The following is a 26,305-nucleotide window of genomic DNA, read 5'->3' on the forward strand; positions in this document are numbered from 1 at the left end:
AAGGGAAGGGGATAGAGAGAGAGAGAATATAAGAAGAGAAGGTGGCTCAGCTGAGTGTCGGGCAGGGAGAAGAATCCTCCTTTCTTGCTAAAAGAGAAAGAGAATATACTTTGGTCAATGACCAAAAGAATTGAGATACCAACAGCCCCAATGGAAAACATTCCTGCTGCTGTGGCAACCCTGTCATGAATGAAGAGATCTAATGGGACCCCAAGATACTTACCCCTCCTTTAATCATCTTCCCACCTTCTGCTTGGCAACACCCACACAATTTTTGCCATAACAAGGTTTGGGGTTTTTTTTTTGGGGGGGGGGTTGTTGTTGTTGTTGTTGTTGTTGTTGTTGTTGGCAGGGCATTGAGGGTTAAGTGACTTGCCCAGGGTCACACAGCTAGTTAAGTGTCAAGTGTCTGAGGCTGGATTTGAACTCAGGTCCTCCTGAATCCAAGGCCAGTGCTTTTATCCACTGCGCCACCTAGCTGCCCCTTACCATAACAAGGTTTAAATGACTTAATCTGTCCCATATCCATTGTGTCCTGTTTTATAGTCAAATGATCTGAAGTTAAAATTGTCACCAGACGGCTTCCTAACTAAGTTCATAGGAACATGGGATCTTGGAATCTATCCCTCATTTTACAAATAAAGAAACAGGCACAACAAGCACAGAAATGTCAAGTGACTTGTTCAGGGTTACACACCTAGTAAATGTGGTACAGTGGATAGAATGCTGGGTCTGGAGTCAGGGAGCTTTGAGTTTAAATCCAGATACTTCCTAGCTGTGTGACCCTGGGCAAGTCACTTAACCTCTATCTGCCTCAGCTTCCTCAACTATAAATTTGGGATAATAATACCACCTGCCTCACGGTTTTGTTGTAAGCATCAAATCAAATAAGTTAATATTTGTTAATTGCTCAACACAGTGCCTAGCACATAGTAGGTACTTAATAAATGGTTGTTCCCTTTCCTTCCCTTTCCATTTCCTATTTCCAAGGCCAATGCCCCCACCCACTACACTATGCCTTACATTCTTACCCCCATATCCTTTGTCTCCAAAGTCAAAGCTTTCTTTCCCTAGGAAAAGGGAATTCTGGTTATTAACCAAGGATTATAAGGAAAGCACCCATCCTGTAACCTGTTGTCAACCATCAGAAGATGGAAAGTCAGCTTACTGGGGGCAGCTAGGTGGCGCAGTGGATAGAGCACCGGCCCTGGATTCAGGAGGACCTGAGTTCAAATCCGGCCTCAGACACTTGACCCTTACTAGCTGTGTGACCCTGGGCAAGTCACTCAACCCCCCTTGCCCTACCAAAACAAAACAAAACAAAAAAATAATGAAAGTCAGCTTACTCATCTGGGTGAAATGGATCTCCGTTGACCCAGTGGAATTCATCTCCTACTCTCCTGAGGCCAATCCAGGGTTCCTTCCTAGTGAATTTGAACATAAATTCCTATATCGAGGAAACAAATCGAACCTTGAGATCAGACATTTCCATCTGACACATCCATGTGTCTCAGAACAAACCTTAGTCTTTGAGCTGAGATGGATAGGCTATTGCTTCCTTTCCCCCAGTAAAGTGAAGATTCTGAGATAAAAACTTCAAACTGGTTCCTGCACTGGCTGAATTATATGGGACAAATTTTCAATCTCAGACTCTCCCCACAATGCTCTGTCTGGGCATATACCCTGTGTTCAAGAAATGTCATGCCAAAGACACACCACCTCAAAAAAAAAAAAAAAGATTTGGGAAACATCTGCTATTTCAAATCAAATGAGATATATCAAGCAATTTTTTAATCCTTAGCTTTCTAATCTATAAAATGGAAAAATATATATATACTTGCATTGCCTACTTTGCTGGGTGTTTGTGAGGAAAAGGCTTCACAGAGCAGTCAACAAGCATTTCTTTCTTAAGTTCCTACTTAAGCGTCCAACACTGTGCCAGGCAAGCACGGGGGACAGAACAAAAAAGCAAAAGAAAAGAAGAGGACCTTTGCTCCTGGGGAGCTTACATGTGAGTTATTCTTGTTGCTGTTTTGTTTTGGTTTGTTTGTTTTAAATTCACAGGTTGTTCATTTCAAACCAGGAAACCTATATCATCAACTTCTTTCCTGGGTTAACATCGCTGATCAAGGCCAAGACTTTATTAAAAACAATTAGTTTTTACAACAAAAAAGCATAAAGGGAGGGTTGATTCCTGACTTTTCTTTCTCCTTGTTCTTCTCCTATTAACCTAAGGGTTCCTAAGTGAGTTTGATGAACTCTTCTCCCCAGGAATATTTAAATGACAAGTACTTGGTTGCTGGATTCCTACCTGGGAGAGGTTAGCAATTGGGCCAAAAGTCCCATCCTGGTGGGTCATACTCACCAGCTCCTTCTGGCTCTGGATCACAGTTAGGGATGCCTCATGAGTGTGACAGTACTGGCGCCCAGTGTTCCAATCCCTTGGTTCTTCAGAAAAGAAATAGCATTTCCTTCCATAGAGTAACCAGTCTTCTGGGCATGGAGCATCACACTTGATGCAACCCTTGGAAGCTGTGGGAAAGAAAAGAGTCTTACGGGGTTCTGGGAGAAAGCACAGCAAAGTCTCCCAATCCTCCCTTGGTTCTGTGTTCCTGCTTGGGCTTCAAGGAAGAGAAAATGGGCTTTGCCAGGTTGACATCCTGCGGGCTTCTCAAGAGGGGAAGGGCCAGAAACTTGGTCCCCAACAAAAAGCTGACTCTCCCTAATATGAGCAACACCAGTCTAAGCATCCTGTTGTGGTTCATTTGTTTCAATCATGTCTGACTTTGTGACCCCATTTGGAGTTTTCTTGGCAAAGATACTGAAGTGATTTGCCATTTCCTTCTCCAGGTCCTTCTGCAGATGAGGAAACTGAGACAAACAGGTTGAGTGACTTGCCCAGGGTCACATAGCTGATAAGTGTCTGAGGTCAGATTTAAAATCAGGAAGATGAGTCTTCCTGACTTCAGAACTGGTGCTCTATCCACTGCACCACTGCCCAGAATCTCTTGGAATTGGAAAGCTTCCTAAAGGTCATTTAAAATGATGAGGATGGGGGCAACTAGGTGGCACAGTGGATAAAATACCAGCCCTGGATTCAAGAGGACCTGAGTTCAAATCTGGCCTCAGACACTTGACACTTACTAGCTGTGTGACCCTGGGCAAGTCACTTAACCCTCATTCTCCCCCCCCAAAAAAAAGATGATGAGGGGGGTGATGGTGATGTTACCAAGCATTTATGTAGTGGTTTTTTTGGTTTGTTTTTTTGTTTAGTGAGGCAATTGGGGTTAAGTGACTTGCCCAGGGTCACACAGCTGGTATGTGTCAAGTGTCTGAGGCCAGATTTGAACTCAGGTACTCCTGACTCCAGGGCTGGTGCTCTATCCATTGTACCATCTAGCTGCCCCTTATGAAGTGTTTTTAAGGTTTGCAAAGCACTTTACAAATATTATCTCATTCCTAGGTTCCCAACAACCCTGTGAGGTAGATATTACAATCCCCCATTTGAAAATGAGGAAACTGAGACAGACAGAAGTTTAGTCATCTGCCCAGGGTCATATAGTAAGTGACTGAGGCAGGATTGGAATTCGGGTCTTCCTATCTCTCCGTTCTCATCCACTTTGACACCTAGCTGCTTGCATGTGTCTTTCATTAAAACTCCCTATCCCTTGAAGAAGATGGTGACCAACCTTCTGTTTTGTTTTTTGCAGGGCAATGAGGGTTAAGTGACTTGCCCAGGGTCACACAGCTAGTAAGTGTCAAGTGTCCCAGGCCGGATTTGAACTCAGGGACTCCTGAATGCAGGGCTGGTGCTTTATCCACTGTGCCACGTAGCTGCCTCCAAGCTTCTGTTTTAATACTCCCAGGGATTGGAATCATTTCTGCCTCTTCATGCAGCTTTCTCATGCCGTGTCTATTTGGGTAACTGTAATTGTTCTTAAAATCCCTTCTTACACTGAGCCAGAATGAGTCTTCCTTTACCTTCCACTCACTTGGTCCTAATTCTGCCATCTGGGGCATCGTAAAAAAAAAAATGAGTCCTCTATATAACAATCCTTCTGATATACAAAGCCAGCTCGTCATGCCTCTGCCTAGATTAAAACTACTAGGCGTGCAAACAAGAAGCCCATCTGTCCAACTGGTGAACTAAAGGAGGAAATTGTAAGGTAGAAAGGGTTTAGCTGTTTGCTCCCTTGGTTTGGTTTTCCCCGAGGGGAGAAAAAAAGAGACAGTTGGTGTAAAAAAAAGAGCAATGGGCAGGGCATGAGAATATAGAGGTTCTGATCCTGGCTTGACCAGGAAATCATTGTGTGCCCTTAGGCAAATCGCTCTGATTCTCTGGGTCTCACTTCTTTCACGTACCAAATGAGAGCAAGAGACTAAAGATCTTTCCAGTCTCTTCTAGCTTACATATTCTATCATCACCAGATTCTGTGACTCTAGTCATCTGTCTGAGCTAAAAACTCTTGTTTCTTTCCAACATCCCTCATTATTACAATTTCTGGAACCCTCTCCACCCCCACCTTCTCGCTTTTCCTCCCCCAAACACTCCAGTTCCACTTCTATTCCACCCCCCCCCATGTTAACTAAGATATTCAAATGAGATATAAAAATAGACCTCTCACCTATGGAAACTGGGCAATTATTGTCGTCTTGTACAACTAACTATTCATCGTCTAAGTATCCAGCCAGGGCTCTGTCAACTGGCTCAAAAGTAACATGGGGGGGGGGGGCGCACAGCCTGGTGAAGTGGATAAAACACTGGCTCTGGATTCAGGAGGACCTGAGTTCAAATCCAGTCTTAGACACTTGACACGTACTAGCTGTGTGACCCTGGGCAAGTCACTTAACCCTCATTGCCCCATCAAAAAAAAAAAAAGTAACATTATCCCAGGATATAGAATTCTATAAAAGTCCTCTGAACCATTCAAGAAGAATGTGAATTGCCTGGATAATGACCTGTCTGTTTGTTTGTTTTCTGTTGAGATCTGAGGTAAAAGGAAGGTTAATTGAAGATAATCAAAGTGTCAGTATTACTCAGGCAGATAGCTGGGAAGTTAGGTGGTGAAGTGGATAGAGGGCTGGGACGGGAATTGGGAAGACTCATCTTAAGTTCAAATCCAGCCTCAGACACTTACTAGCTGTGTGACCCTGGGCTAGTTACATAACCCTGTTTGCCTCAGTTTACTCATCTGTAAAATGAGCTGAAGAAGGAAATGGCAAAACCACTCCAGGATCTTTGCCAAGAAAACCCCAAATGGGATCACAGAGAGTCAGACACAACTAAAATGACTGAACAGCAACATGAGAAAGAAATAAATTCTCAGCATGAAACTGTAGGACCATAAGAGCTTGCCAAACACTTTCAAGATTGAGCATATTTTTTAATTTACAAAGAACCACTCGACCAACATGAAACAGCTTTGACTAAAACTTAAAACGATGAAGAAAATCATACAAAATTTCAGATTATGAAGGAGTATCACCTTGCAGAAATTAGGCATTTAAAATCCTTGAAGAAAAGACTAAAGAAAACAAGAACCTCAATTTTGACACCGTGAAAGAACTGAAAGATATTCTGACCAGGCAGTTAAATGATGTAAGTGAATGAAACAAAAATAAATAAATAAAAGTTCAGGCTAAAAAGTGAAAGCTATTTGGATAATTTTCAGAACAAGTGTGAAGTTGTGACACTTAGAATTGTAAAGATATTTCTTATTCTCTTCATGAAATGAAAGCTTCTGAACAAGAAAAAAACACATTTCAATAACTAATAAAGTTAATGCTCATGTTTATAAGACTGGGTTTCACACCATTGCCTTAGCAAACTGAGATGAGAATGATCTAAAGCAGATGATCAAAAGCAGACAGGCCAACTTTCCACTCATGCAAACTATATTGAAAAGAAATCTGCAAAGCTTTGGCCTCTGATGGGCAAGAAGCTACAGTGGCTGCTGTTAGAAATGTGAAAGGGGGTCAACTAGGTGGTGAAGTGGATAAAGCACTGACCTTGGATTCAGGAGGACCTGAATCCAACTTGACACTTACTTGACCCTGTGTGACCCTGGGCAAGTCACTTAACCCCCATTGCCCCACAGCAAAAAAATAAATAAATAAAAATAATTGTTTTAAAATGGGGATAATAGCACTTTTAGCATTTACTTCTCAAAATTATCGTTCTCATGTCCTCTTGCTATAAATCTAGATTATATATAAAGTGCTTTGCAAACTTCAAAGTGCTGTATAAATATTGTTGCTGTCATCTGATTCACAATGTTCACAGTGAGCCTGTGGTCAACTGAAATCTCTCCATATTTCTTACACGAACTCCTATCAAACCAGGTCTCCTCAATTCTATACCAATGAAATTTTTTCTTTCAATGACATTCCAAACTTTATGTTTAGCTCTGGTAAATGTGATCTTATTCATTTCATCCCATTATTACAGTCTATCAAGGTTTTATTGAATTGGGATTCTTTGGTGCATCATATCCTCCAACTTGGCGTCATATGCATACCTACCTTGTCTTCATCCATGCCACCGATAGACATACTGAACAGAATGGGGTCAAGGACTGAGCCTTGTGGTGTCCTACTACAGACCTTTCTCCAGGTTGACCGATATATTAAGCAGTTTTTACATTCAGACAGCAGTGAATGTTCCTAACTGGACATTTGTCATCGTTCAGTCATTTTCATTAGTGTCTGACTCTTCATAACCCCATTTGGGGTTTTCTTGGCAAAGATCCTGGAGTAGTTTGGCATTTCCTTCTCCATCTTATTTTACAGATGAGAAAACTGAGGCAAACAGGGTTAAATGACTTGACCAGGGTCACACAGCTAGTAAGTGTCAAGTGTCTGAGGCCAGCTTTGAACTCGAGAAGATGAGTCTAATTCCAAGCCCAATGCTCTATCCACTCTACTGCCTAGATGCCTGAACTATATCACTACCTGACCCCATTTTACCATCTAAATTACCAGACTCCTTGTCGCTCAGAAGAAAAAAAATTAAAATTAAAATAAATTACCAGAGTATCATAGACTTTCTCAATCAGATTCTTTGCTGACATCAAGATAACTGTTATTGCATCCACCAATCTAGCAATTCTTATCACAAATGTAAATGAGGTTAATTTGGTATAATTTATTGCCAGTACATATCTAGATAGCCTCATCATTATGCTCTCCTTTTCTATGTGTTTGTGAATGAGTTGTTCAATGACCCACTTCAGATTTTTTGCTGTGATCAATGCTGATTACCAGTCTGTAATTTCTGCCTCTCAATGAGGAAGTTACAAGTCACTGTTCTGAAGGCTAAGCAGTGTAACCTTTTGGAATACAATCTTAGCAACCTACCACTGTCCATGAAGGAGAATTTCCTCTCCCACTGGTGGCCCCTGGACTTCTCACACTGGAACTACCCTCAAACCTTGTGGCCTCTCCCTCTGACTGGCTTTTTAAGGAGGGGGTCCAGGCCAACCATGTCTTCAATTCTTTCCAGGTTGCACTCCTGACGTTCTTAATCTTTCTCTACTGTGCCTCTGAACCTTCAAAGAGTTTATTTTCTCTTAGGCAGCTAGGTGGTACAGTGGATAGAGCACCAGGCCAAGAGTCAGGAAAAACTGACTGTGTGACCCTAGGCAAGTCATTTAAACCTCTGTTTGCCTCCATGTTCCCAACTGTAAAATGTGGGTAGTAAGTAAATGGGCTATGAGAATCAAATGAGATATTTGTAAGGTGCTTGGCACCTAGTAGGCATTTAATAAATGCATGTGTCTCTCCTTCCTGGGAAGGGTGACATGAACACAGATATACAGGTAGACAGGAATATGGGGTTATTGGTAATGTAAAGAAAAGATTAAGGGGGCAGCTAGGTGGCACAGTGGATAAAGCACTGGCCCTGGATTCAGGAGGACCTAAGTTCAAATCTGACCTCAGATACTTGACACTTACTAGCTGTGTGACCCTGGGCAAGTCACTTAACCCTTGTTGCCCTGCAAAAAAAAATTTTAAAGAAAAACAAATATTAAAGAAAAGATTTTTTTAAAAAGATCAGATGGGGGAAGGGGTACTTGAGTAAGGTTGGGGCAGGAGCACCAGAAGGACTTTGATAAGACTTCACAAAAAAAGTGGTGTAGTTACCCTAAAACTTCATCTGTATAAAATAGGAGTTAAGCTAGAACAAGGTTTCTCAGCCTTCTTCATGTCATGGACCAAGGACCCTTTTGGCTCCTGGTGAAGCCCGTGGAGACCTAAGAAGAAGAATATGTGTTGCCTATATTCATAATTAAAGGAAATGCTACATTTTAGTTAAAGGTTAGTGAACATAAAGATGGAATTTTTTTCCAAGTTCATAGGCCCCCTGAAATATATTCATGGATGCTTTGCGGGGAGGTCCACAGAACCCAGGTTAAGAACCCCCCCCCAGCTAGATGGTCACTAATGTCCTTCCAGATCTAAATCCCATGAATATAGAATTGGATTTTTGTATTTGGGGGCTTTCTGAAAAGGAGATATACCGGTCTACTTCTGGGCACGCAATAGTGGCTAGTACTTCATGTACTGCCTAAGTTCTAGCAGATAGAAGACTGATCAAAAAACCCACTCACCAAGTATACTCATCACAACAAGAATGGCAAAAAGCAGGACTGCAATGGCTCCCAACAACAGGCGAGTCGTTGTATCTAGAACAGAGAAAGGAAAAGGGGTTTCACTCTCATCCCTGTACTTCAACCAGCAAACCTAAAGCCCAGACTTGAAAATCAGATGGACTCATTCCAGGGTTCAGGCCACTGCACTTCCTTCCCCCAGCCTCCCAGGAAGGGGTAGACAGTGTAGATGCCCCCAGTGCATTTCCACCAGGCTCAACTTTCTGGTTAGATTGTGTGTGTGTGTGTGTGTGTGTGTGTGTGTGTGTGTGTGTGTGTGTGTGTTAACCTGACCCTCATCATCTTCTTTATCGCACAAGATTTCTCCCATCAGTCCCTTGACTAAGCGTAACCCCAGGGTCTGAGGGTTGTTGAGTGTATGTAAGGGGAGGCAGGGGAGAAGGTGGAAAAAGCGAGAAAGGGAAAAAGAAAGGAAGAGAGATGTGAAGACAATACATTTTAATAGCTCAGTCACTAAAAAGCTCTTCATTAGAGCAATTTGGAGCAGGCTTTTTAGGTCATTATAGTGTAACCAGGCCCTGGAGTCCTCAGCACACTGACAATTAAGCCACATCACACTCATTCAAAACTTGTGAACACTTGGGCACAAACTAAGCTGAAATTTGCTTTTGAATCCTTTGGGGGGGGCACTATACAAATTAATGATAGGGGAAAAGAATCCAAGAGGAAATATTTGACTTAGTGAAGAAATAAAACCGTTTCCAAGTAATTTTTTATGTTTATTAGTGTTCCAATTAATATGCTGATTCCAAATGATTCTTATCTATTCATTAAAGCAGGTCCTGGGGTTCTAGTTATATATGCACTTACTCAAGCACAAAATCTTGGCGTCCAAAGACACTTTAGAGTTCACCTAATCCAACCTCCCACCCAAGAAATCCATTCTGTCATCCACCTTCTGTTTGGATATTTCCCTGAATGGAGAGTTCACTTCCTATCAATGCAACGATAGTTATCAAAGGTCCATTGTGCCCCAACACATGCCATTTTACCTTTTGTGGAGTTCTCTCGTCTATGGAGTAAAAATCTGCCTCCTATAAGTTATACCCTTCTTTCCTCTACCTTAATCCATTGATATAATGAAATATGATTATATAAATGCATACAGTCCTTGGGCATTTCTTTCATTTGTTTAGGCCCTGTTTGAATAAAACATGGTACCTGGGAGGTGTCAGTAAGTAAATGAGTTTAGTCTTCAGAAGTCATCTGATCCAGGCCCTTCATTTTTTTGGGGGGGAGGGGGTTGAGGCAATTGGGGTTAAGTGACTTGCCCAGGGTCACACAGCTAGTAAATGTCAAGTATCTGAGGCCAGATTTGAAGCCAGGTCTTCCTGACTCAAGGGCCAGTACTCTATCCACTGTGCCACCTAGCTGTCCCAGGCCCCTCATTTTACAAATGAGAACACCAACCCCAGAAAGGGGAAATCACTTGCTTACTATATTGTTGTCATTGAGTCCTTTTTCTTTTTCTTTTTTTTTCAATTTTTTTTCGTTGAGTCCTTTTTCTACTGTATCTGACTCTTCATGACCTCATTTGGGGTTTTCTTGGCAAAGATACTGGCCATTTCCTTCTCCTGCTCATTTTATAGAAACAGAGTCAAACAGGGTTAAGTGACTTGTCCAGAGTCATAAAGCTAGTAAGTACCTGAGGTGGGTCCTTCTTACTCCAAACCCAACTAACTGCCCCTTGCTTACTACATTAGGACAAAAAGAAATAGAATTTATTACCAACCATTTATAGTGCCTCATAATAGCTGGCATTTAAATAACACTTCAAGTTTTATACTTCATCTCTCAAAGTCCCTTTGAAGTAGCCTCTGCAGAATCATTCTCTCCATCTTCCAGCTTCCTCAACTGAAAATGGAAGAAGTGACTTCCCCATGACCACAGAGCTAGAGAATGTCAGAGGTGGAATTTGAACTCAGGTCTCTTCTGAACGCTATTCTTTTTCTTGCCCAACACTGACTCTCCTATGAATGTAATAGGTGCCATAAAATGTAATCACTACCGTCATACAATTTGTAATTGAGCAAATCAGTGTATAATCTAAGGAATATAGTGCAGTCAACTTTCAATTATCATGCAATTGGTAAGAGGTGGTGTGGATGTCAACATTGGTTAGGTGACACAGTCTATAAAGCACTGGACCTAGAGTCAGGATGATGTGAGTTCAAATCAGGCCTCAAACACTTACTAGCTGTGTCACCCTGGGTAAGACACTTAACTGTTTGCCTTGGTTTCTTCATCTATAAAATGAACTGGAGAAGGAAATGGCAAACCACTCTAGTATCTTTGCCAAGAAAACCCCCAAAGCGATCACAAAGAGTCAGACATGACTGAAACAACTCTACAACAAGGTCCTAAATGTCCTAAAACAGCGGAGAATTCTTCATTGGTTTGTATTTGACAATAAAATTATTACAGTGTTAGAGTTACATAGGGGTAAACTTGGGAAAGAGATGTCTGTTTCTTATACTAACTTACCCATGCCTCTATAACCATCCAGGGCCTTGGATTCCACCCACTGACCCTTGCCTTGGACATCTGACAAAGATTGCCATCCCAAGGCCTGATAATCCAGTCACCATTACTATTGCTATTTGCTATTACTACTCTTGCTGAGTAGTAGTAATGTTGCTAAGTAGTGTATAATTGCTAAACTGAGATATTGAACAATCTGTAGCCATATGGCTACACTGAGCTACAGGCTGCCTAGGTCAACCTCCCTTCCACGGACACCTTTCCTTGTGCCCTCAGATTCATCTGTCTGGCCCCATCCCTTTGGCAGTCCTAGCACCACTGTCCTGCCATTGGACCTGATGAAATCCTGCTACACTGCAAATAAATTGCCTTTCACACCAGACTTCCCAGAAGTTACTTTGTATAGCAGGTAAGTAGGTACATAGTGAATATACACTACTTGGTACGCATTAGGTACTTGATGAATGCTTGATTCAATTGATTTGTTCATTTTTTTTTTTTTTGCGGGGCAATAAGGGTTAAGTGACTTGCCCAGGGTCACACAGCTAGTAAGTGTCAAGTGTCTGAGGCCAGATTTGAACTCAGGTCCTCTTGAATCCAGGGCTGATGCTTTATCCACTGCACCACCTAGCTGCCCCCTTGCTTGACTCAATTGAAATGAAAAGATTCAATACAAATTTAACATGTGGCCCCAAGCACTAATGCTTGATTTCCCTATCCTTCCAGAAGACTACATCAGCACCTCAGCCCAGGAACCTTCAGCTGGCTTGGGGGATGGGGAGAGTGGTGGTAAGGAAGGAGGAAGAACAAACTGGTGAAGTGCAGAGAATTGATCATCCCAAAGAGACTTTGCTGAATGCATATGTGTGGCTTTAGTCAGGAAGCTGTGGGTTTGTAGTGATGTGAGAAGCTCTAAACATAAAAGGTTTGGGTCCAGTAACAAACTGTAGCTCTCCAGTCCAGGGTGTGCATATTCACTCTGTCCTTTCCCTTTCCTCCACCTTCACCTTCTCTGATCCCTGGCGCTCCCACCCCTGCTCAGTGTCCCCGGTCACCTCCAGCCGGTCCACAGATCATAACCGGAAGACTGAGTAACCTTCTCCCACTGAGAATATTTATCGACTCTCTTTCACTGAATTGCCTGTTATACTAGAAGCTCTTAATTTGAGGTTGGGAGCAACAGAGAAATGGACAGGAGGGAGAGGCATAACACCAATGTGGCGGGAAAAGCTTAGTGCCCTAAGTTTTTGGCTTCAAGTCTTTCAGTGACAATATATAAATAAATGTATATGTAAATAAAATATGAATATAGTTTACATATGAATACAGGTGCATATGAATATATGGATAAAATATATGTGAATGTGTGTATACATATATACAGGCATACATATACACATGTGTAGATATACATGCATATATATATATATATACACATATGCTTACACACAGACATACACTCATATATAAATATATTTGGCCAGCTAAGTTCCAGGTTTGGACTAAGACAGTTCTGAGTTCAAATCTGGCCTCAGATACTTACTGGCTGTGTGACCCTGGGCAAGTCACTTCCCACTGTTTGCCTCAGTTTCCTCATCTTTAAAAATGAGTTAGAGAAGGAAATGGCAAATCAATTCAGCATCTCTGCTAAGAAAACCCCAAACGGGGTGATGAAGTAGGACACAACTAGAAAATGATTGAACAACAACAACACATAAAGATATGGGGTACTAAGTTTTTTCCTATATATATGTGTAATTTACACAGACACACACATATATATGTATACATATATATCCATACTAGGTGACCATATATTTATACAGCATTTATAAATATACACACATATTTACATATTACACATGCAGTGTCCCAAAAGACTTTTGGAATACTTCTTATGTATATATGTGTATGCCTAATGCTTACAAGCATTATTGCTTGGAAGGAGATTCAAACAATAGAATTGACCTTTTATTTGAAAGTCTCCCTCCCCAGGCAAGCCCTTCATAAGTTTCACAGTATTTAGAAACAAAGACAAAATCCCCCAGTCAAAACTGAGCAAGTCTATAGAGTTTAATTTATCCAACAGAATAATAATAATGTTACTGTTGGGAGGACCCCTCTTGAAGATTATTTCTTCCTGGAAAACCAAAGGTCTGGTCCAGAGTGTTACAAAAACCCAGGAACACATCCTTTGCTTAAGACAGAAGGTTCCACCTACTTAATCTTAGTTTTAGGGAATCCCACTGTCTCCCAAAACTTGATTGTCTTCTAAAAAGGAAGACTGATGAGACTTTAAAAAAGAATAAAGGAGGGGCAGCTAGATGGCGCAGTGGATAGAGCGCCGGCCCTGGAGTCAGGAGTACCTGAGTTCAAATCTGGCCTCAGACACTTAACACTTACTAGCTGTGTGACCCTGGGCAAGTCACTTAACCCCAATTGCCTCACTAAAAAAAAAAAAAAAAAAAGAATAAAGGGAAAAGGGTTTCAGTATATTACATTCATGCTGATTTTAATTAAGACAGGCTTTAATGGGGGCTTTAAAACCAAGGCCATTGCATTAATATGCAATTGATCTTTAAAGTGAGGAAGAGAAAGGTAAACTTTGTTGGTGTTGTTTGGTCATTTCAGTTATGTCTGACTTGTTGTGACCCCCTTGGGGTTTTCTTGGCAAAGATATTGGAGTGGTTTGCCATTTCCTTCTCAAGCTCCTGTTACAGATGAGAAAACTGAGGCAAACAGGGTTAAGTAACTATCCCAGAGTGACACAGCTAGCAAGTACCTGAGATTGGATTTGAACTCAGGTTTTCCCTTTTGTAAACATCCCCTCCACTCTTACAGCCTCTAAGATAGTTCAGGCTCTTATCACCACCCCCTTAGACTATTCCAATAGTCTCCTAATTGGCCTCTCCACCTCTGAGCTCTCATTCCAATCTATCCTCCACCCTGCTGTCAAATTGACATTCTAACTCCCAGATCTGTTCAGGACCATGTAAGCAATACTTTTTTGTATCACGATCCCCTTTGATAGCCTATGGGACCCTTTGTGGGATCATGCTTTTAAATACTTAAAATAAAAACACATAATTAATATAATTATGTTATTATATATTATATAATTAATACTTAAAATATATAGGATAATGAAAGAAATCAGTCATGGTGATGTACAATTATACAAATATTTTTTAAAACAAATGTGCAGGGAGCAGCTAGGTGGCGCAGTGGATAGAGCACTGACCCTGGATTCAGGAGGACCTGAGTTCAAGTCTGACCTTGGACACTTGACACTTACTAGCTGTGTGACCCTGGGCAATTGCCCCGCAAAAAAAAGAAAGAAAGAAAGAAAAGAAAGAAATATTAAACAAATATGCAGAACCCAGATGGGAACCCTGGTTCTAGAATAAAATACAGAATCCTCAACCAGAAATCTATAGCCCTCCACAATATGGGTCCCACCTGTATTGACATTCTTATTCGACGCGACTCCTCTTCATACATTCTCCATTCTATTCAAACCGGCCTGCTAGTGCTTTCTCACACTGCCTCCCACTTCTGTCCCTTTGCAGAGATGGCCCCCCAGGTCTGGAATGCATTCTCTCCTTACCTCTAAACCCTTATAGAAGCCATGGCCTCCATCTTTGTTGTACTTCCTATCCGTCTAAAATGGCCCTTTGGAAAGAATTCCCTGTTAGTAAAACCCTCTCACTCCTAATTCTTTGCTGTCCCAACCAGGTATTCCAGCACCTGGGACTAATCAACTTGAGGCTGGGCGAGTCCTTGGGTATGCCCATTTCCGTGCATGCCCAACAGCCACACCCTGATAAACCATCTTGGCTGACGAGCTAAACCGGGTTGAGAGTAACTGACAGGCCTTAAACCTCTTGGTGTCTACCCCAAGCATGTGAAGACTCTCCCCAGGGGGATGGATGGGTGAGAACAATTTGTTCTAACGGCCATGAAGGCAGATAAAGCAAGCATTGTGGAGTGCTTAGAGCTTGGTCAGGCATGGAAGATGCCAGGGTCCTCCACAGCATCCTGAGCCATCACCAGTCATCCTGACTTTTGTCCTGCCACTGGATTTCGATGATTCATGAAGAGATAGTGAGACTGACGACTTTGTGCACTTAAACTCTGCTTCACTTAAATCCATTTTACATGCACAAGTCAGGACACCACCCATGATGTCGTTGGTCCTCAGAAAATGAAGGGTGAACAACAATAACAATAATGGTTTAGATAGACCAGAGACAGAGGTCTTGGGAGGTGAGAATGCTGAAGAACAAGGAGGCCAGTGTGGAAAGAGAACAGGGGTTGGAATAAAGTAAGCTAAAGAGAAGGTAACTAACCAGAAAGGGGAATGATGATAGCAACAATGAACCAAACTGGAATACTAATAGTGAACATTTACATAGCACCTTATAAATATCATATCATTTGATCCTCACAACAATCCCATGAAGTAGATGCAGTAATTATTATTGTTCTGATTTCACAGGGGAGAGGGGAGGTATAGAACAGTCTGCCCTAAGTGTCTGAGGCAGTATCTGAACTTGGGTCTCGCAGACACCAAGCCCCACACTTTATCCTCAAGCCAGCCATCGATCTCTGGAGACAACCGCGTTACCTTTAGAGGACAATAGGAAGTTGCTGAGTGACATTGGCCAGGAGACAGTCTGAAACAGGCCGGGTTGAGAACAAGGAGTATGTGGGCTCTTATCACCAGCCCTGTGTGTCAGGATGGGTGAGAGAGCCAAGCAATATCAGAGTCTTTGGGAGTAAGCTGGGCTTCAGAGAGCACATTAAGGACTAAAGAAAGGGTGACAGAGATGTAGGATGAAGAGGAGTGTGTTAACAGTAGAGAAGGACTCAGGGGCCACAGTGAAAGCAGAAGAGGAAAGGGAATGAGCAGGATCTAGGGCTGAATTGACTATTGGCATTTAACACTTTGCTTCCCTTCAATGATCCTTCGATTGTCATAGCATCGCCTATGTTAAGCTGAAAGAGATATCACATGCTATTTAGTCTAAGACATGCTGGGTGTCTCACATGGCATTGGCCCTGGAACCCCCATGAGAAAGTGGACCCTGGGGACCAAGAGCACTTGCGGGGAGAGGGCAAGCAGAGGAGGAAGTGTGCCTGAGCTTATTGCTCCCTGAGTTCCATTTCTGATCCCAAATGGTCTTGGGTCATACCACTTGTTCCCTATTAAAGAGTTTTACAACTTTTTAGCCCCTCAGATCCTAGACAAGCTCTCTGAAATCCAATCCCCAAGTATCCATCATGGTTCTGATAAAGTGATGAATTCTCTCTAAACACCTTTGTTTAGGGCCTGAATTAAACCACAATGGTACTATCTGAAAGGAACACGAGAGGGGGATGTTGCCCCAGGAAAGATATCCCACCTCTTAACCCTTTCTGTCTTCATCTCTGTCTTTCTGCCTCTTTTCCTCCCCCTCTCCTTACCTCCCTCCCTTCTCTATCTCCCCCTCTCTTTCTGTCTCCTTTTCTCTCTCCTATCCTCTTTATTTTTCTCTCTCCTTTACTCTCTGTCTGTCTCTTTCTCTCTGTCTCTAGGTCTCTGTTTCTCTCTCTGTCTTTCTGTCTCTGTTTCTGTCTCCCTCCCTTCCCAGCCCCAACTCTCCCCATTATATTGTATGTTTCTCTTGCTATAGGTCTCTACCTCCCTTTGTATATCTTACTGAGTTTACTGCAATAATAGATAGTATTTACATATCATTTGGGCTGCTAGGTGCACTAGAGTGCATAGAGTCCTGGATGGGGAGTCAGGAAGACTCATCTTCCTGAGTTTCAAATCCAGCCTCACACATTTACTTACTAGCTATGTGACCCGGGGCAAGTTACTTAACCCCATTTGCCTCAGTTTACTCATTAGTAAAATTAGCTAGAGATGGAAACAAATGTTCCAGATGCTGTGCTAAACACTTTACAAATATTTTATCCTCACAACAACCCCCGAGGAGATAGGTGATATTATCACTCCATTTTACAGATGAAGAAACTGAGACAAGCAGGAGCTCAATGACTTTCCCAAGGTCACATAGCTAATAAGTATAGGTAGGATTTGAATGCAGGTCTTCCTAACTCCATTACATATATGTGTATGTATGTATGTATATACACATATACTTATATATTATTCTCTGTTGCATTTTTTTAAATGCTCCCTGACATTGATATAAAAAGATATAGGGGGCCACTAGGTGGCACAGTGGATAAAGCACCCGCCCTGGATTCAGGAGGACCTGAGTTCAAATCTGACCTCAGACACTTGACACTTACTAGCTGTGTGACCCTGGCCAAGTCATTTAACTCTCATTGCCCCCCACACACACACACACACACAAACGACACAACAACAACAACAACCAAAAAGATGTAGGGGATATTTTCATACATTTAGAAAATACAAGTAAATTGAGTCACTTTCCACTTGTATGAGGATCAGGTAATGTTTTACTGCTGATCTTTTATAGGAAAAAGCTTTCCCTACCTTGGTCTATAGCAAATGTCATTATAACCAAAAAAAACTGTGCAACAGAAAGATAGCCAAGATGGATCTAAGGCCCTACCAATTGGAACAACTTTCAACCTAGTGTTAGGGAGCAGTATTATATAGTAGATAGAAGGCTGGATTGGGAATCAGGAAGACTTGAATTCAAATCCTGCCCTTGACAAATACTTGCTGTGTGAGCACAAGCAAAGCATTCAACCTCTCATGCCTGCAGGACAGATACTAGTGGAGGGAGTTTCCACACTGAGATTTCCCTATACCCATGAAGGTATAAGTATGGAACCTTCCCCCCCATCCAAAAAAAAATAAAAATCAGGAGGCAGTGAAAAGCACCCTGACCAGGGAGCAGTCAGACTACCTGGTTTTCAAACCTGTTTCCACTATTAATAATCAATTAACACACATTTAACAAACTTTTAGTCAAGTGGACAAGTCTCTTCACTTTGCAGTGTCTCCATTTCCTGATCTGTGATATGAGGGGGTTGAATTAGAGGGTTTTTCGATTCCCTTTCCTTTCTCAAATTCTACAAATCCAAAAAGAATATGGCAGGCCCTTGGAGTTCACAGTAACAAGATTTGCTCAAACTTTTCATTTCTACAAGCTGTTTAGGGATACATGTACCCCACCCCCTTCCTGGCCACACACAAAACAGACTGAACCATTCAAGGAAAGTGGCCTAAGCTTCTGACACAATTGGAGGAAAGCCTCACTAAATTCTCCTCTTTGGAGAAGCTCTCTTTTTAGAATGCTTTTATCATGTGTTGCTAGCCCCGTCTCACTCTTAGTTAACACACTATATTTACTGTTTAGCAAAGATTGTGAGAAATCAGAGTGGGGAGGTGTCTCCTTCAGGGTCCAAATGGCCCAATAAATTAGTCTGCTGGAATGTTAAATTCAAAAACAATGTAAGGGGCAGCTAGGTGGTGCAGTGGATAGAGCACCGGCCCTGGAGTCAGGAGGACCTGAGTTCAAATCCAGCCTCAGACACTTAACACTTACTAGCTGTGTGACCCTGAGCAAGTCACTTAATCCCAATTGGCTCACTAAAAATAAATAAATAAATAAAAATAAAAACAACGTAGCCCGAGGAACATATGACAGATCAAATGTCCAATAGGGGCACCCATCTTTATTTGATTTGTATCTTAGGGATAGTGCCCACTCACCCATCCTTCCTTCCCTGTAATAGAAATGATAATACTAACTAGCATTCATATAACGCTTTAAGGTTAGCAAAACGCTTTCCAAATACTATCTCCTTTTATCCTCATAACAATTTTGAGAAGTAGATGTTGTTCTTATCCCATTTTACAGATGAGGAAAACTGAGGTAGACAGAGGTTGAATGACTTGCCTAGGGTCACACAGCTAGTAGGCACCGGGGACTAAATTTGAATTTAGGTCTCCCTGACTCCAGGTCCTGTACTCTATTGGCTATGCTGCCTCAAATCAGTGGGAACAGGAAGTAAAGAAGGCCACTCACCTGGTTCACATCAGTGTCCTGTCTGGCAGGATCATCTTTAGCCGGTACTCATGTGAAGACTTTGGCTAGGTTTGTTGTAATAATAATAATGCTTAATTCTTACATAGCATTTAAAGTTTACAAAGCAACACCCCATGAGATAATTGCTATAGGTATTATTATCTCCATGTTACAGAAGAAAAAACTTAATCTCAGAGAAGTTATGAATTGCCCAAGGTCATACAACTGGTAAATTTCAGAAGCTGGACTTGAACCCTGATCTTCCTGACTTCAGGTCCAGCATCCCGTCCACTCTGCCACATTGCCTCCATAAAATATGGACAAAGGAAAGAGCACTTGGGAGTGGAGAAGACAAAATAAACGTCTCTTACACTTCTTCCTCACAGCCTACCTCACTGTGAGACACAAGTTATATGGCCAATAAACACTGAATCAAACTTAAGGGGTTAGAGGGAAAGGGAGTGACAGCTATTTGTTGTGGTGGAGAACAGTGGAGATGGTGGCCATGTGAACAGCCCATTTTCTCCTCCTGTCATACAATTCCTTGATGGCATACTTTATTCTTGTTCTTCTCTGGAGTCTCTCATTTGTTATGTGTTGTAGCTTATCCGTGCCCACAAAGCTCTTCTCCATTGCAACCCAAGAAACAAACTGAATGTAGCAAATTGAAATAAATCTAAGATCTTGACCTTGCTTCCAGTTGAGACATTACCACGCCCACCTTTGATTTTATCAGCCTCCTTATTGGTTTCTCCTGTTCTTTGTCTAATGGCAACAAAGGAACTGTATTTCAACTCTTTTCCCTTTCCTTTCTGACTTTCTGTGACCATCCAAACAAGTGATGTTTTACAGCCCTGACCAAGAACACAAAGAAAATTATAGACATTAGGTTGAAAGATAAAATCTGAGAAAAAAAAAAGAAGGAAGTCAGAGCTGTATCCAGTGTATAGAAGAGACTAGCCAAGAAGTAGTTTGGTATCTTTACTACAGCTTGAAAGAGGGTGAGTTGATGATATGACAGGGAGCACAAGGCACCTAAAGGTAAGGCAAGGTGCAGGGTCATATGCCTGCCAACTTGTCATGGTGTCCAACATGTGACAACAGCAACAAAGAGACCTTTAAAATTAGGCCAATTGGGGCAACTAGGTGGCGCAGTGGATAGAGCACCGGCCCTGGATTCAGGAGGACCTGAGTTCAAATCTGGCCTCAGACCCTTGACACTTATGAGTTGTGTGACCCTAGACAAGTCACTTAACCTCAATTGCCTCACCAAAAAAATAAAATAAAATAAAATGAGGCCAATTGTACTTCAGATGGGAAGCCTTTCTGCTTGAAAAGATAATTCCGAGGTAAGTTCAGAACATGGCCTTCCTCCAAATAAGAAGAGAGCAATAGTTAACTAGTTAAATGGTTTGAAATGGTCAGAGTGGAGTGAGAGAAAAGAGCAGACTCAGAGCATTCCTCTCCTTACCAGCTAAGAATATCACATTGATACACTACTGTATCAACCCCTACGGTTGGTCAGAATGGATTCACAAAAAGGGTCAACAGCACCCTTCCAGTCCCTAAAAGAATAGCAATGACCCTATGCTTTCTTTTTTTTTTTAATTTTTTTTTTAGTGAGGCAATTGGATTAAGTGACTTGCCCAGGGTCACACAGCTAGTAAGTGTTAAGTGTCTGAGGCTGGATTTGAACTCAGGTACTCCTGATTCCAGGGCCGGTGCTCTATCCACTGCACCATCTAGCTGCCCCAACCCTATGCTTTCTTAGCACATGGGATCCTCAAGGCCCTGGGCAAACTTAGGTGGAAATGAGGAAATGGGAAAGACTATGAAATCAAGAAATAGGTTGGTCTGATTTGAGCTACCTTTGAGATGAAGAATTGGGTAGATCTTCAGGGTGATTAGAGGTGATAATTTCTGTGCAATTGAAATGATATAGTAGAGGATAGGATAGGAGCCTTACTTAGCGCTGATTTGTAAAGGGTCATTTGGGTCAGTGGTGGTCCATGAACACACAGACTACATTCTTTAACAATAAGCTGGACTCTTTCCAGCACCAGTAATTTCCCCGTTCTCTTTGTTCTCCTTGGCCTCACCCAAGACTTGGTTAAGCCCCTTCTAAATTATATAGAGTTATGTTTGCTTGATCACTGGTAGGGCAAAGGAAAGAATTAGAATTAATGAGTAGAAGTTACAGGGATGGAGATTTTAATGAAATATTAAGAAAAACTTCCTAGGAATTAGAGTTGTCGCACAATAGAATGGACTCTTTATAAAATGGCAAATTCTCCATCAGTAGTCTAAGCTAGAGAATCATTTATCAGGGAGATAAGTACAAGGAGGCTGGAACTAGAAAACCTCTTTCTAAATTTCTTCAAACTCTAAAATTACACGGTTATCTGACATATGACAAAGAAAGTCCAGTAGAACATGTTCGTGAGTGCTGTCCATAATTCATGCAGAATACGTACTGAGGAAAGGATGCGTGCTGGACATTACCACATAAAAATCTGGCCATGAACAAGAATGGCTCTGAGCAACATCAGAAAACACGAAAGGTATGGCAAGATAACATACTTTATCCTTTCTATCTATCCATTGGACTGTGGTTTACAGACAGAGGAGAGCTGTGGTTGGATGTAGAAGTATGACAGGAATGCCTGCCAGAATCAGGAGATAAATTTAGAGGCACAGTCAGAGGTAATGCATTTGGGAAAACTATAAAAGTGAAATAGATGGTCTAAAGCCAGTTGGATGGTTTGAGAGGCACCAGGAAAATTTTGGATGGGGATAAAGAGTAACATCTTTGTCAAAGTGCTCATCATTTTTCCCTCTGAAAGGAGAAGAAAGGACCATGATGAAATCTAGTGAGACACTGGCTCACAGGCCTTGATGAGGTTCAGCAAGGACTGAAATGGACCTTACCATGACATGTTCGAAGTAAGCAAGGATCAACAGGAATCCACCTCTGCCTTCTCAGCACTATGTAGCATATCCTGTTGTGACAAGATATCTGTCTTGCCATCCTTGGCACCCAGATGGTACATGGCCATGAGGTGGAAGTCCATGGAGAAGTATGATGCCCACAAAGCGGGCTTTGAGAGAGCTCACGGACCAGAAATAACTGCATTTTTCCCACTTTCCTTTTGGCTCACGCAAACCTGCTGGAAGTTAGTCAACCATCAGCCAATGAGTATTTCTGAACACCCCCAGGTGTAGACTACTATGTTGTGGAGGGTATAATAGAGGAAATGAGGTAGCATAAACTAGTGGGGAAAAGGCTAGATGTTCTAGGAGATGGTAAATCAGTCAACCCAGCTAATTTAGGCCAGAGTAGAATCTGAGATAAGGCAGATCCTCATAGCAGCCCCAGAATACAAGTTCAACAGAGGGTTCTCCACCTTGCCTTACTTGGGTCCTTCTATCCTGCTGTCTACCTTCGTCTACTTTCTCAACCCATAACTCTTCTAAAATGACCACCATATTTCTCTTTATCCTTAACACCTGCTTCTGCAAAGTCACCATCCAGGGCTTCTAATTTCCAATCTTGCATCACCACAGTCCCTTTGGGAAGTCCCCTCTACCACTTCAGAATTGGCATAAGCATTGGCTAAACTCAGATTTGTCAAGGAAATGTGGTGGTATGGATAGAGTACTATCTTTAGAGCAAGGACAGCCAAGGTTCAAGTCTTCCCTCAGATACATATTGATTATGGCACCCTGGGCAAGTCACTTACCTCTCCATGTCCCAAGCAACTTTCTAAGACTATGATATGGAGCCGCACTGGAGAGGCTGTTCCTTATATAAATTAAATAAAGGTCTAATACCTGTCTCAACCCTACATGACAGATTCATTTATCTCCTCTAAGTCAGTGTGGGTACTCAGAAGTAGGTTAAGTCTTTCAGGAAAACTATCTTTAAAAAAAAAGTATAAAACATTTATCAAGGGAGGGATGTACGTGTGGGATACTCACTTCCTCTTCACTGTCCAAATCATGAGTTTATTTTCATCTTCGCTGGGTGAGGGTGATGAATTTCCTAAAGCTATTCAGTTATGTCATGTTTTGTTACTTATTTTCCCCAAGTGTGCTTGTATTTACAATCTCATTTTATCTTCACAACATCCCTGTGAGGTTGGTAGGCAGGTCCAGTATTCTCCAGCTTATGTCTGAGGACAGCCATGCCCCCAAAGCATTAAGTTACTCACGCAAGGTCACATTGTGAGTTAATGTGCAAGGCCAAGGTGAGAATCCAGGTCTTTTGAATTCTAGCACAGGGCTCTTTTCTACCAACTGGTATTTGATCTATTCTAAATCTGAATTTTCCCACCACCACCTTTTGTCTAGGGACAAAAGACCAAGGTAACTCTGGTAGTTGTCTCTGGCAGGAACGGGAACCATCGCATCCTCACTCTCACTACCCAGACTGATCAGATCTTAGCAGGGAGACTAGGGCGGGGGCGGGGATGGGGGGGCGGGGGGAACGGCAAGAGGCAGTCGGGTATGATGGGGTCCTACACTTGTCGGAAAGGATAGGAGCCCAGCAGAGGATGCCCTAGCTAGGGACCCTGCCTGAGAAGAGGACCGGATTCTCTGGGGAGGCAGCAACCATCGAAGAGGAAGGAGGAGGTGACTTGCTTACCCTCCAAGGCCGCCTTCCAGCTGGTACTGCCCTCGTACCCGGATCCCGATCTTCTCAGCAGCACCTCCGGGCCCCGTCCCTCCCCGTCCCCAGGGGAGAGGACTCTTGGCAAAGAAGCCGGCGCGGCTGGAGCGGGTGGCGGAGGGGGCCGGCTCCTCCTGGGGGGCTCCCGGACAGGCTCCATGCCCCCCTCCCGCTCCGGTGCCCCCACCCCTTTGCTAAAAGGCGCCTGGCACTTCCGTTACCAGAGTAGGGGGAAAAGAGCCAGAACTGGCCAGAGACCCTCCCTCTCTCCCTCCCTCCCTCCCTCCCTCCCCAGTGGGAGCAGGAGCAAGAGCAGGAGTGAGGGGGGAGGGATGCAGAAAAGGGCTTCTGCAGCTCAGGGACTGTGTGGCGTGTTCAGCTCCTCTCCCGACCAGGATCCTTAGCAAGGAGAAACGTCCCTCCCTACTTCACTCTTCCACCGTCGCAGCATCAGCATCACAGCATCTGCCTCTTGAGTTTCTCAGCTTGGGAAGGGGGGGAGGAGGGAGGACGCGGGGGAGGGGGGAGAGAAGAATGAGGGAGGAGAGAAAAAAGAGGAGGGTGGGGAGAAGAGGCGCCTGAGCGACGGGGGAGGCAGCCAGGCGGGAGGACCAGAAGAGAAGTGCAACGAGGCTGGAGTGTTGGGGGAAGGGGGCAGAGATGTGGGGAATGAAAGGCTGGAGGGGTAGGCGAGCCTGGGATCACTAGGAGGATCAGAATAGGGAGGCATGGGGTGGAGAGAAAGAACAGCAGGGACCCCAAGGGCATCAGGATCCACATAGCCAGAGAAAGCGTTTAGGGGAGACCAGAGGCATGGGGGTCTGGGCGTAGAGACTTAAGAGAAATACGGACAAAACGGGGAGGGGGCAGCTAGGTGGTGCAGTGGATAAAGCACTGGACCTGCATTCAGGAGAACCTGAGTTCAAATGCGGCCTCAGACAATTGACACTAGCTGTGTGACCCTGGGCAAGTAACTTAACCCTCATTGCCCTGCCCAAAAAACAGAACAAATAACAAATAAACTAGTATATCGGGCAAAACGGGGAGATTGGGGGAGGGAGGACAGAAGAAGAGGGAGTGGAAATTGGGGAAGGGAGGCAGGGATTTCCTTTCTCACCTCCACACACACCCCCGGTTCCCTGGCTCCCCCTCAGGCTGGAACTAGGGGGCGAGGGGAAAATGCATTCCCCAAGTCTGGATGGGCCTTTTAGAGGTCAGAATGGGCTATGGGGAGGGGAAAGCTTCTGGGAGCTTCGTTAGAGACCTGCCCCAGCGGGACCTTGGACAGAGAAAAGAGGCTTTGCAGGCTCTGTGAGCCTTAGGACCCATTTGACTTGAGATCCAGGAGACCTGGTGAGATGCTGGAGTCTGGCACCTTATATCGAGCAAACATATTTTCTTTGTTATTATAGGTGCTTATCCAGAGTATAATTAATTACGAAGGGCACCCCTTTCGGATTTAAAAGAGCTGGGATTTTTCGCCTGAAGTCCACAGACAGATTTCAGGGGGTCCGTGAACTTGGACTGCAAAAAATAAATTACATCTTTATTTTCACTAACCTTTGATTTCCTTCATAATCAGTCCCGTTTGTTGTTTTGTACATTTTCTAAAACGTTAGTCCTATAAGGGGTCCATGGGCTTCACCAGACTGCCAAAGAGGTCCAAGACTCCCTCAAAATATAAGAACCCTTGAACTGCACCACTAGGTGGTACGGTAGATAATGTCTCTGGGCTTTGAGTCAAGAAGACCTGAGTTGAAAACCTGTCTCCTTAGATATTTATTAGTTATATATGATCCTGGGCAAGTCACTTAACATCTCTAGGTATTGTATAAATGTTAGTTATCATTCGTATTCCTCCACCACAGGGTTTAATATTCCCATGGATAATGAGAGGAGTAAGTCCATTCCACCATAGACTCTTGCTTTTTTGTTTGTTTGTTTGTTTGTTTTGTGGGGCAATGGGGGTTAAGTGACTTGCCCAGGGTCACACAGGCAGCAAGTGTCAAGTGTCTGAGGCCGGATCTGAACTCAGGTCCTCCTGACTCCAGGGCCAGTGCTTTATCCACTGCGGCCACCTAGCCGCCCCACCATAGACTCTTTTTTTTTTTAATTAATAAAGAATTTTATTTTTTTTCGTTACATGTAAAGATAATTCTCAACCTTTGTTTATACAAGCTTTACAATTTCAGATTTTTCTCCCTCCCCCCTCCCCTAGACAGCAGGTAATCTGATATATATATATATATATATATATATATATATATATACACACACACACACACACACACACACACACACACATAATAACATTAATCCTATTTCTGCATTAGTCATGTTATAAGAGAAAAAAAATCAGAGCAATGATGGAAAAATAGAAAAAAAAAACAACAGCATCAAAAACAGCATCAAAATAGAAAAAAAAAACAACAGCATCAAAAACAAAAGAAATAGTATGGTTCATTTAG

General features: G+C 42.8%; 1 protein-coding gene across 1 annotated transcript in view; it reads right to left on the minus strand.

Annotated features, from left to right (window-relative positions):
• CLEC2L (C-type lectin domain family 2 member L) overlaps positions 1-24,326 on the minus strand; it is a 28,292-nt gene extending 3,966 nt beyond the window's left edge. The window contains exons 1-4 of the mRNA XM_043967028.1: positions 23,814-24,326; positions 8,610-8,684; positions 2,366-2,532; positions 1,347-1,447 (exon numbers count right to left, since the gene is read on the minus strand). Of these exons, the coding sequence (XP_043822963.1) occupies positions 1,347-1,447; positions 2,366-2,532; positions 8,610-8,684; positions 23,814-23,997 (527 nt within the window). The 5' untranslated portion in view covers positions 23,998-24,326. The remainder of the gene's footprint in view (positions 1-1,346; positions 1,448-2,365; positions 2,533-8,609; positions 8,685-23,813) is intronic.
• Positions 24,327-26,305: the final 1,979 nt, after the last annotated feature.

This window comes from Dromiciops gliroides, chromosome 5 (genome assembly GCF_019393635.1).
Source record: "Dromiciops gliroides isolate mDroGli1 chromosome 5, mDroGli1.pri, whole genome shotgun sequence".
Taxonomy (NCBI): Eukaryota; Metazoa; Chordata; class Mammalia; order Microbiotheria; family Microbiotheriidae; genus Dromiciops; species Dromiciops gliroides.